The sequence below is a fragment of the Choloepus didactylus genome, chromosome 16, assembly GCF_015220235.1.
Source record: "Choloepus didactylus isolate mChoDid1 chromosome 16, mChoDid1.pri, whole genome shotgun sequence".
Lineage (NCBI taxonomy): Eukaryota > Metazoa > Chordata > Mammalia > Pilosa > Megalonychidae > Choloepus > Choloepus didactylus.
The window spans coordinates 69,759,406-69,772,066 of NC_051322.1; the positions used below are offsets into that span (position 1 = coordinate 69,759,406).

The 12,661-nt window shown below is 39.1% G+C and overlaps 1 protein-coding gene across 1 annotated transcript in view; it reads left to right on the forward strand.

The window, feature by feature from the left end:
- RAB31 (RAB31, member RAS oncogene family) overlaps positions 1-12,661 on the forward strand; it is a 148,908-nt gene that overhangs the window by 60,487 nt on the left and 75,760 nt on the right. Inside the window, exon 3 of the mRNA XM_037806252.1 lies at positions 2,927-3,008. Within this exon, the coding sequence (XP_037662180.1) occupies positions 2,927-3,008 (82 nt within the window). The remainder of the gene's footprint in view (positions 1-2,926; positions 3,009-12,661) is intronic.

Sequence of the window (12,661 nt, forward strand, 5' to 3'; positions counted from 1 at the left end):
CCACCACCACCCTGGAAGGTAATCTATAACAACAACAACAAAAAAAGCCTGAGGTCCTTGAGATTAAAAGCTAGCGAGCAAGTGGTGAAATAAACCCAGACAACCAAAGGAACAATGATTGCCATGTCCTTATTTCTAGTATTGGTAGTTTTCTCCCTAGTGGGGGGAAATCAGGAACAGAAACAGAGAGGTATAGATAGATAGATGGATAGATAGAAGATAGATAGATGATAGATTGATGGGTAGATGGCTAGCTATATAGGTGATAGAAGGATGAATAATATAGACAGATGATGGATGAATATATACATGATAAATAGATGGGTGATACAGAAAGATGATAGATGATGGATGGCTAGATGGATGGATGGATAGATAGATGATTAACAGAAGTTAGATGGATGGAGAGATAGGTAGAGAGAAGATAGATGAATAAATGTATCGGTAGATGGATAGATGGATGATACAGGTAGATGAATGATTGGTAGATGATGGGTGGATGAATAGACAAGTGATAGATGGATGATGTAGATAGATGATAAATGGATGGATAGGTGGATGGATGGATGATAGAGATAAATGATAGATAGATAGACAGATAGTGTGTCTATGTTATACCCACACACACATACCTCTCTATATATGATGTATATCAACTATATTTCTAAAGCATTCCTCATGGGAATGCTTTATATTATGCAGAGTAGTTATGGCCCTGCTTCACAGATGAGGAAACTGTGGGGCTTTCTAAGTACTTTTTCCATTCAGATTGGTGGTGAGGGACTCTGGATTCTATTTCTAAAAAGTTTTAGATACAAACTTTGTTTTTTAAGTCTGAGGAGAATTTTTAAAGGGCAAGTTTGACATCTTTTTTGTCTTAGTGCCTAGAACTTCTAAGAATTTGTCTTAAGGAAATAGTTGTACAAGGACACAAAAATGTAAGTACAAGGATATTCATTGAACTATTGTTATAATAGTGAAAAATACATAACAAAAATGTCCATCAGTGGGGTAATGAATAAATTCATAACATGGTGTATACTATTCAGTCATTTTAGGTAATGATCTGTATTCATAGAAATGGAATGATATCCATGACATAGTGAGTGGGGGAAAAACAAATTTATATGGAGTATGATCAATTTAAGGAGTAAAATTATATAAAAATAATTTGGAAGAACATATGCCAACTTAGTAGGAGTGACAATAGCTAGGTGATGAAATTATAGTCAATTATTTTTTTTTTCCTTCTTTTCTTTTTTCTCTCTCTTTTTTTTGGATTTCTTTTTGTGAAACACGTATTCCTTTTGTAATGGAAATATATTCACTTTTACTGTAGTCTGGGATGTTATGTACATTTTAAGCACTTTAAAGGAACGAAATGTCTTGGAACACATGGTTTTGATAATGTTGGGTCATATCACTTAGAAAAATACTTAGGATTTCCAGTCAGTGCAATGGTGGGTTGATAGACCTTTTTTAATCATTAACCTTTGGTTTAAGTATATAGATTGCGGTCTAGTGAAAGAATTGTGGGAACATAAGGTTTTCTATTTAGAACATCTGTATTTTGACTCTTATTCTTGAGAGAGGTATTAGAAGTTGAGAAAGTCTTGCAGGGAAGAGTGCTGAGTGTTCACAGTGTAGAGTAAAGCAGGAGTCAGGGACTTGGAGCATGGCTGGGTGGACTGGGTTGAAACATTTAAAGGTAAATTAGGGAAAACATCCCAACCCTTTACCCCTAACAACTTCAATATAAAAGTCCTAAGAATCAGAACATAATGATGACACCATTATTACACCTAGAAAATTAATTTTGATGCAATGGTAATATCTGACATACCGTCCAAATGCAGATTTCTCCAGTTGTTCTAAAATATCTTTTAAAGCTGTTTCTTTCTCCAATCCCACCTCCAGTCAAGATTCATATATTGTTTTATCTCTTTCCTCTCTCTTAATCTGGTTTCCAGAAAATTTCCCTGCCTTTTATTTTGTTTTTCATCACGTTGACTTATTTGAAGCATTTAGGTCAGTTGTTTTGTAGAATGTTCCACATCCTAGATTTGCCTGATTGTTGCCTCATGAATAAATTCAGATTAAACATTTTTGGCAAGAATGCCGTGTGAGTGATGTATGTACTTCTTATTCTACCACATCAGGAGGCTTGTAATGTTAGGTTACCCCATCATTGGAGATGTTTACTGTGTTTTAATGAATGGGAACCTTCATCTCACAAAAAAAATCCCTTTTATTGGACTTTTTACATTTTTCATGAGGACAAAGAGAAAGCTTATTAGGAGGAAGTATGCAAAAAAGATAATGTTATAAAGTGTTTCATCATCTTCTGAGGATTTCAAATCCTTCCCTTTTTTTATAGAGAAGACACAAATTTTGATAAGTTACCTATCCTTGACCTTACATTTATAGAAGTAGGTTAGGCATTGGGATATAGAATTCTACTAGTTGATGGCTAGTGTTGAATTGGTATCAGCAAACGAAAAAAGGCAAGGCAATCTTTCTTTGTGTGCCTTTACAAGGCCCAAACCTTCACATACCAACCTACCAACTGCATTTTCCACTCTTTATTGCTGTAATGTTAAATTTTTTTAAAATCTCATGTTACATTCTTTCCTGAGCTCGTTGGAGTATTATCTTAGAACAATTAAAACTGAATGTTTTGGAGAACTTGATCTTTTGAATGCCTGCTTTGCTCCCCACCTCCCAAACCTTCCATTGGACTAACAGAAAATCCAGAATATTCTTTTATGTAATGTGACTCTAACAGCCTTTCTTTCCTCTTGGTGGTTGGCAGGGATAAGAAGTTCGACCTCCTGCCAAGGCATAAAATTAACTTGCTTGAGACAAATATCTTTGTAATGAATGTGGGGGTAATTAGTAATATAGAGATGTTGACTCTTTTTTACAGGGCATCCTTCATGACCAAAACAGTGCCTTGTGGGAATGAACTTCATAAATTCCTCATCTGGGACACTGCGGGTCAGGAACGGGTAAGTGTGCACCGCCGTTGGCTTTCTAGGGAAAATACGGAGACAGGTTTTCAAAGGTCTCTTTGTATTAGGCAAGACTCTATTGGTTGCCAAGTGACATAAGCAACTTGGAATCATTTAAGCAGAAAAAGGAAATGTACTCTCCAGCTATGTGAAAAAGCTAAGGGGATACCTGGATGCAGGGTTGGGTTGTCAAAGGAACCCATTGCTCTTGATTCATGTCTCTTGTTAGCTTACTTCTGCATTGGCCTCCTTCTCCAGGTGGCCCTATGAGCAGCTCCAGGCCCACTTTCTGCCACGTTGGCGACCCTATGAAGTTGAACCCCTTTGTTCCCATGTGTTGTGACAGGTGTCTTAGAGAGAGCATGGGTTCTCATTGGTCCAGTTTGGGCCACTTGCTCACTGCTCAAACTCAACACTGTAGGGTTCAGGGGTTTGGGTGCTTCTACTGGGAGGGACAGACCCCGAGAGCTAGGGGCTGCCATCAGCCCCACCCGAATCCTACTGGCTTAGTTCTCCAAGGAAAACCTGGAGTCTCTTACTGGAAAATGGGGAAACAGATGCTGGGTTACCTGAAATAGATGGCTTCTCTCTCATTGCTAGTTCTTTTTATTTGCTGAAGATATTTATGGAGAAAAGTATTTATTTAAGTAGCTCATGTCTTCAGATTTTAAAAAGTGAAATAATGAATGCTAACACAGACTGTGTCTGTAACAGGGTATTTGTGTAACTAGAGTCTATACTCTTGAAATAGAAGTGATGGCCAGGATAAATGAACCATACCTCGTCTTAACTGAAAGCTTTCAGCCTGATGAAAACTCTTATCGGGGCTGATAACTCTAGAGTAAAATTGGTTGAATTTTCCCTTGTCTGATCCAAGTTCAAATGTCACCTGTGCATACCCTAATATTTAAACTGTCGACGTTTCCTCCTTCCTCCACTCACTTCCTATTGCCTGTCCCTGCTTTGTTTTCTCCACAGCTCTTACCATCTTCTCATACATGATTTAATTCACTTAATGATTCTGTTTATTGTCTGTCTCTCAAGAGGAAAAGAATCCAGTGTTCAGGATACACCATAATTTAATTATCAGCTCCTAACCAATCAAGTGTTGGTTTATAAAATTTTCTTTTTCTATGAATGCTCGTTTAAAAATAAAGTTCCAGCATTTGTAGATAAAGGCATTTTGAAGGATTTATTTTAAATTAGAATGAATCTTCTTGCCTACAAATTCTAACCTCATTAGAATGTCTTCCAGTTTGCTGCTAAATTGAAAGCACAGACTTTTGCACACAAGAAGCCACTGCCTGGAGCAAACTTTAAACTGTATTAATCAGCTGTGCCTGCTGATTCTTCTAGAAATGAGATGACACATTCAAGAGAAAAAAAAATGTCTATTTAGGGATCTTACTTCTTTATGTACTTGTGTGTTCCTTGTAGCTGATCTGCTAATTTTTTTCCCCCTTTTTGGGTTGTTGTTTAAACTTGGGCAGAGAGATTTTCTTACTTCCCTGTTTACTTTTGGCCACAAAATGGTTGCTTTGCAGCTGCTTTGAAAGAGCATAATAAATCAATTCTACAGATAACTGGCTTAGCAGCAGCAGTGTTACTGCTTCCATTGCTGGCCGGTGCTTCCGCAGTGTCTGCTGTGTTCCGTGTGCTGTTCTAAGCGCTTTATTGTGGTAACACATTTAATACTCTCAACCACCCTCATAGGGAGGGGCTATTACTATTTTCATTTACAGAGGAGCAATGAGGCAAATTGAAGGCAAGTAACTTGTGCAAGATTCCCAGCTAACAAGGCAGAAAGCTGAGGTTTGAATCCTGCAGTCCGATAAGAAAAATAAGACACAAAATAAAATAAAAGCCATATAGTCGAAAGTAAAATCATCCAAAATCCCACCACCCAGATATTCCCGCTGCATTGGATGATCGTTCTTCATATATTTATGTGTGTTGGTAATTTTATATCAGTGGGATCACTGTTTTTTATAACCTGCTCTTTGTGAGTTGATAATACAATGTGACGTCGGGGGATATTTCTGCAGGCATTTGTCATTGACTTACTAATTCTAATATAATTTTCAAGGCAGTGACTGCTTTGGGTGGAATTTAATGCTCTGCTAAAATGTTTTTAGCATGGCCCCCTTACCATCTCAAAGCAAAACAGCAATGGAGAATGTTTCAGATGACTGTATTTCTAATTATTTTACCTAAAATTTCACTGTAGAGGCTATCGACATCTGTGACTGAATTGATGGGTCTGTAATTTTTTCTGTGTGCAAGGCATATCTCCATAGCTGTGATACTCTTTCTTTATTTTCCCAGGGGAGGGAGATTTTGTTTTGGAAAACAATTTTGGGTGCATGCCTTTTAGATCCTGAATTTATGGTTGTGTGTGCATACAGTGTTTGTGGGGTCCTTGCGGCCTTCTGATCCCTCTAATCCTGAGTAGTCACCCTGGGCTGGCCTTGTCTGAGTATAGTCTTGCTTCTCTCCCACGATGGCAAGCTTTCCTTCATTTTGGCAGCTTGTTACCGGCCTTAATTGTGCTTGTAAGGACATGGCCTAATGTTTGAGCTAAAAATAAATTCCCTTCTGTTGCTAGTGCCTATTTGCCCTGTGTTCTGTCTCATTAATTATTGGGGTCCAGTGCATTTTATTCCCCCCCCTTATCGTTGTAGGAATCTGTGACTGGGCTCCTTAGTTTTCATGGTTTTAAATGATCCTGTTGGATTTATGATCTGCCAATAAAAAGACAGATTTCTGTGTTCTCAAAGGGGGATAATGTTCAGATCCGTGCTTTGCGTGTGTTAATTACTCAATTTGTATTTGTTTCTGCACTGATTGAGCCACGTCAGTGTACACAGGCTTCCGGTTACCACCCTACCCCCGACTCGTGGGTTGCACAAATTCAGACTGCTGAAATACTATTTTCCCTCTTAACACCAGAAATGTGAAAGGACGATGGCTCCCTCATTCCTCTCTTTGTTTAAGAAAGGATTCATTCTTGATACGCTGCTTTAATGTTGCTTTTTTCATTCAACCATAGATTGTGGACATTCTGCCTCCTTCTTTGTGGTCTTTTTGTCAATCCTGGAAGCTTCTTGACCTTTTCTGTAACCACTTCCCAGTCAATTGTGGAATTTCGTTAGAGGCTTAACGTTTTCAAGATTTGCGTATTCAGTTAGTTGTTGCCAACAGGAGCGATGTCCATAGGGGAGGCTGTATTGGAGCCAGAGCTTTGGGGTGAGCTTTCCGAGATTTTCTCCTGTCTCTTTGAGTGGGAGATTGTATTGATTGTTGCCTCATTCTGAGCTGTGATGAGAACATGGTGGGTCAAACTCAAGTCTGAAAGAGCTCAACTGGAACTACGTTCGGAGTGGTCCACAGAAGAAAGAAAGGGAGTTAGCCCCATAGCTCCTTCCTCCCTCCCCTGTCAGCCAAGATTTTTGTTGGGGAAGATACAGCTTATGCCCCAATATACCAACAATTCATTCTTCGCCATTATGTTTCTTTTGACAACCTTCTTTGTTTTCCTACTTAAACCAGGAGAATATAATAACTATTATATTTATCCATTTGATATGCTATTTCAAATGTCTTATTGCAATAGGAAATATGTATGCTTTCAAATCATTCTGTATCTGCTCTAAAACACAGTCTCAATCCATAGGATAACTACATTAAAAATGTCTGTATCAAACACTGGGGACTGACAGCTTGATGTGCTGAACCCTCTGTCTTGGGGCTGGCCCCTATGAAGCTTGTTGCTGCAAGGAGAGGCTAAACCTGCTTATAATTGTGCCTAAGAGTCTCCCCCGAGTACCTCTTTGTTGCTCAGATGTGGCCCTCTCTCTCTAACTAAGCCACCTTGGCAGGTGAACTCACTGCCCTCCCCCCTATGTGGGACCTGACTCCCAGGGGTGTAAATCCCCCTGGCAACGCAGGATATGACTCCTGGGGATGAATCTGGACCCGGCGTCATGGGATTGAGAACATCTTCTTGACCAAAAGGGGGAAGAGAAATGAAACAAAATAAAGTTTCAGTGACTAAGAGATTTCAAATGGAGTCAAGAGGTCACTCTGGTGGACATTCTTACGCACTATATAGATAACACTTTTTAGATTTTAATATATTGGAATAGCTAGAAATAAATACCTGAATCTACCAAACTCCAACCCAGTAGCCTTGACTCTTGAAGACAACTGTATAACAATATAGTTTACAAGGCGTGACAGTGTGATTGTGAAAACCTTGTGGATCACACTCCCTTTATCCAGCGTATGGATGTATGAATAGAAAAATGGGGACAAAAACTAAAAGAAAAATAGGGAGGGATGGGGGGGTGTGATTTGGGTGTTCTTTTTTTATTTTTATTTTTTATTCTAATTCTGATTCTTTCTGGTGTATGGAAAATATTCAAAAATAGATAGGGGTGATGAATGCACAATATAAGATGGTACTGTGAACAGTTGATTGAACACCGTGGATGATTGTATGGTATGTGAATATATCTCAATAAAACTGAATTAAAAAAAAGTCTGTATCAAAAATTGATTGTGGTGATGAATGCACAAGTATATAATGATACTGGGAACAATTGATTGTACACTTTGGATGATTGTGTGGTATGAGACTATATCTCAAAATTGAATTAAAACAAAAATGTCCACATCTTTGAAAGAATTTCAGCCTTTGTTATTTTATTGTGATTCATCAGTACAACATTGTTCTCAGAATTTAATCTAATTTTTCATATTAAATACTATAATCTTAATCTTCTCCTTCATGTTGGTTGAAGTCAGTGTTACAGCTGCCTTCCTGATGGCCTGCTGATCTTACCCATTGTACTTCTTAATTTTGGTTTCTACAAGTCTGATTAATGGTTCTGTTGTTAGAATAAAAACGCACTTCTGAAATGAAACTCGTTGTGCCAGTTTTGGATATATTATGTCCCCCAAGAAAAAGCCATGATCTTTTATCCAATCTCATGGGATATTGGGATTAGGGTTGTTTCCATGGAGATGTGACCCACCCAACTGTGAGTGATGCCTTTGGTTAGGGTGTGACTCTGATGGAATGTTTCCATGGAGTTGTGGCCCCACCCATTCCATATGGGCCTTGATTATTCACTGGAATCTTATAAAAGGGCTCACAAACAGAAGGACCTCAGAGCTGCAGCTTACAGAGACATTTTGAAGATGGTCATTGAAAGCTGATACTGACATTTTGGAGAATGCCGTTTTGAAACGCTACCTAGGAACAAGCAGACACCAGCCATGTGCCTTCCCATCTAACAGAGGTTTTCCAGATGCCAATGGCCTTTCTCCAGTGAAGGTACCCTATTGTTGATGCCTTACCTTGGACACTTTATGGTCTTAAGACTGTAACTTTGCAACCAAATAAGCCCCCTTTATAAAAGCCAATCCATTTCTGGTATTTTGCATAATGGCAACATTAGCAATCTGGGACGCTCATTAATTTATTCTTTCTAAAGATAAAATTGCTAAGAGATAATACAGACTAAAAAGTGGTGGCCTCTCCTTTAATATCTAGCAAGAATTGTGTGGCTTTGAGCATTATGGTGAAAGTGACATTATGAAAAGTATTGCATAGAAAATTACATAATTTGTTACTACTATTCTTTTTTTGGTGTATTTTTTAATTTGGTGAAACATTGAAAATGGAAGAAATACTAAGTAAGAACAAATAGAATGGTACCATGGGACTGAGGAAACTGGTTTTACCCAATTCAACTGTTGTAGATTCTAAGTACAGTCTTAAATAAACAAGATTTTATTTAGCATACAGGAATCTGAATCCTGAAAACTGGTATGTGGCTGTGTGTCTGTTAATTCTTTCTACCTTTTTATTTTAAAATAATCTTAGACTTACAGAAAAGTTGCAAAAATAGTATGGTGTGCTCTAGTTGACTTGGCCTGTGTCGGGCTGTAGGCCTGGATGCTGGCTTGGGATGGTGGGGGCGGGGGCAGGGGTTTTTCCCAAGCATGTTCATTTGGGGGCTCGAGGGGCAGCGCTGCCTGATAGGTATTCCCATGGCCGTGCAGAATCACAGAGGGCAAGGGAAGGACATGGGGCCCTGGAAGGCGTGATGTTTAGAAAAGACACATGTGACTTCCATCCACAATCCTTTGGCCAAAGGAAAGTACACAGCTGAGCCCAAGGTCAAGACATAGACTTTTGGCCTTTAGTGAGAGAAACTGAAAAGTTACCTTAGCATAAATAGGGCATGGATTCATGGAGGAGCAAAGAATTGGTGGTAAAAATTTAATCTACCCGAGGCCCCTACAGGGTTTTGCTTGCTCAGACTACTACAGAGGGCCAACTTATTCCAACCTGTGACCTTTTCAGACATCTCCCCTTGATCTTTTTCTACCGAGCTTTATTTTTACACAGTCCATGAAATTCCAAGCAAAACAAATTTCCTGACTTACCTGTTAAAAAACCTGAAACTGTGGAGATTCTGTCTGACGTTCTGTGGCTTTTTGAGTATATTCATTACCTCCTTTTGCCTCAGTGAGTTCCTCTCACTGAGTGCCCTCACTATATTGGGTAACAGTTTATCAAAAGATCCCAGTGAGGTGAGACAGGGCAAGATGGCAGCATAGAGAGGTGTAGAATTTAGTTAGTCCTCTAGACAACTAGTAAATAGCCAAGAACAACTAGTATATAGTCTGGAACAAATGTTGGGGGACATCTTTGACTGGACACAAATTCTACACCAGCCTGGAATGGGTGGAATGGCTGAGATTGCAGCATAAACTGTAAGTAAAGCTCCCCAAACTGTGGAGCTGGTGCCCCTCCCCCACTGGTATGGCAGGCTGAGTTGTAACACTTATCTGTGGAAAAAAGAAGCTGTTACCTGAAGTGAGGGAAAGTAACTCAACCAAGCTCCAGTTGTGGTTTTAATTAACAAATTTGAGCTACTGAATACAAGCTACAAACACAGATAAACCCAGAACAAATAGGAAAGGAATCTGAGGTTCCTTGTTGCAGAGAGGAGCAGGGCTGATGGAAAAAAAAAAAAAAAAACCTTATAAATAAATAAAAACAGAGGCTTTTGGAGACACCTGAGCTCAGAATACTGGAAAATGGCTGTGTCCCAAGAAAAGGGGCACAGAGAACAGGATATCAACTCTGGTTGACCAGTGAAACTGGGGTTCTGGGGACTGGCTCTGAAAAGGGGCTTTTGCTCTTTTTCCTTTTTTTTTTTTTCCTCTCATTCTAAGAAGCTCACTAGAGAAAGCCTCAGGCATTTTCAGTTGTCAGCTCTGATCCAGGCAAGGGTGGATTAACAGAGTCAGAGAGACAAAGGAGGAATTCAAGTGTAGAAGATAACTCCCTAAAGGGTGTATCTTCCCTAAGAAAAGGGGGCTGGGGTGCAGCTCTAGTGGCTGTCCTCCCTCAGAGAATTCAGGCCCCAAGGCCTGGGGGGAGGGGCATGGGGAAACAAACCAGAAAAAACTTAAGCTTGGCTTCTGACAACCTCGGCCCCTTGCCAGGTCAGGGTCCACTGTGAATTATAGGGACCACACGTCTTTACACAGTGGGGAGCTGTGGCCTGACAAGTGCCACCGCTGGCAGGATAGGAGAAGCACGGAGTCTAGAAGCCTCACAGGAAAGTCTGATAACCTGGTCCTAAGGGAGACTTGATACTGATTACACCTTCCTCCTGAGACTTGGGACAATCTGGTCTGGGAAAATCTGATTGGAGTAATCAAGGAAACCAGATGCCTAGGCAACAAAAAATTACAAGTCACATTAGGAAAAACAAAGATACAGCCCAGTCAAAGGAACAGACCTACACTTCAACTGAGATACAGGAATTGAAACAACAAATCATTAATCAAACAAATCTCCTAAATCAATCCAAAAATCAAATCAATTAGTTGAGGGAAGAAGGACATAAAGAAAACATTGGGCGAGCATAAGGTAGAACTCGAAAGTTTGAAAAAACAATTGGCAGAATTTATGGGAATGAAAGGCACAATTCAAGAGATGAAAAACACAATGGAGACATACAACAGCAGATTTGAAAAGGCAGAAGAAAGGATTCATGAACTGGAGACCGGGAGATCTGAAATCCTACACACAGAAGAACGGATAAGGAAAAGAATGGAAAAATATGAATAGCATCTCAGGGAACTGAATGACAACATGAAGCACATGAATGTACATGTCATGGGTGTCCCAGAAGGATAAGAGAAGGGAAAAGGGGCAGAAACAATAATGGAGGAAATAATCACCGAAAATTTCCCATCTCTTATGAAAGACATAAAATTACAGATCCACGAAGCGCAGCATACACCAAACAGAGTAGATCCTAATAGACCTATGCCAAAACACTTAAAATAATCAGATTATCAAATGTCAAAAATTGATTGTGGTGATAAATGCACAACTATATAATGGTACTGTGAACAACTGATTGTACACCATGGATGATTGTATGGTATGTGAATTAAATTGAATTAAATAAAATTGAAAAAAAAAGACCCCAGTGAAAGTAGCTGTGGTTGTGGAATTCTCTTTCATTTTTCCTTGCAGGAATATTCTCCATGCATCTTCTTCCCCATTCTAGACTCATGCAGAATTCCAGTCTCGTGAACTTTCCATCTGTATTCCCTGGCTCACCTCTAAAGTAGCTGAGCCACACTTTCCTCCTTTCTAGTTAATCCATCCTGGAGTTTTAATGGTCGGAAATCTCATTAACTGATACATGCCTTTGTCCATATTACCTACGTCCTTTTTTTTTCAAACAGCTCTATTGTGATATAATTCACACACCATACAATCCACCCATGTAAAATATACCACTACTGGGTGCTAGTATATTCAGATTTGTGCAACCACTGCTACAATCAATTTTGGAACATTTTCATCACCCCAAAAAGTAATCCCTTACCCATCAGCTGCCACTCCCTTTTCCCTGCTAGCTAGTCCCCCAGTCTTAAGCTGCTTTCTGTCTATAGATTTGCTATGCTGGACATTTTGTATAAATGGAGTCATATAATGTTTGTTTTTTCATGTCTGACTTCTTTCACTTAGCATAATGTTTTCAGGTTTAACCTGTGTCATAGCATAGATCAGTAGTTCATTCCTTTTCATGACTGTATAGACCATTACATGGATATACCAGATTTTAATAAGCCATTCATCAGTTGACGGACTTTGGGATTCTTTCCACTTTTTGGCTATTATGAATAATGGTTTGAGTATTACGAGTAATATGTGTATAAGTTTTATGTGGTTGTTTGTTTTGTATTTCTTGGGCATATATCTAAGAGTGGAATTGATGGGTCAGATGGTATCTCTATGTTTAGCGTTTTATGGAACTGCCAAACTCTTTTCCAAAGTGGCTGCATCATGTTACATTCCCACCAGTAACATATGAAGGTTCCAAATTCTCTGCATCTCTGCCAACACTTGTTATTGTCTGTCTTTTTTATTATAGCCATCCTAGTGAGCATGAAGTTGTATCTCACTGTGAACTCTTGCTTCTATTCATTGGTCTATATGTCTGTTCTTATGCTGACACTACACTGTTTTAATCACCGTAGCTTCGCAGCAAGCTTTGAAATCAGAAATTGTGAGTCTTCCAATTTTGTTCTTTTTCAAGATTGTTTGA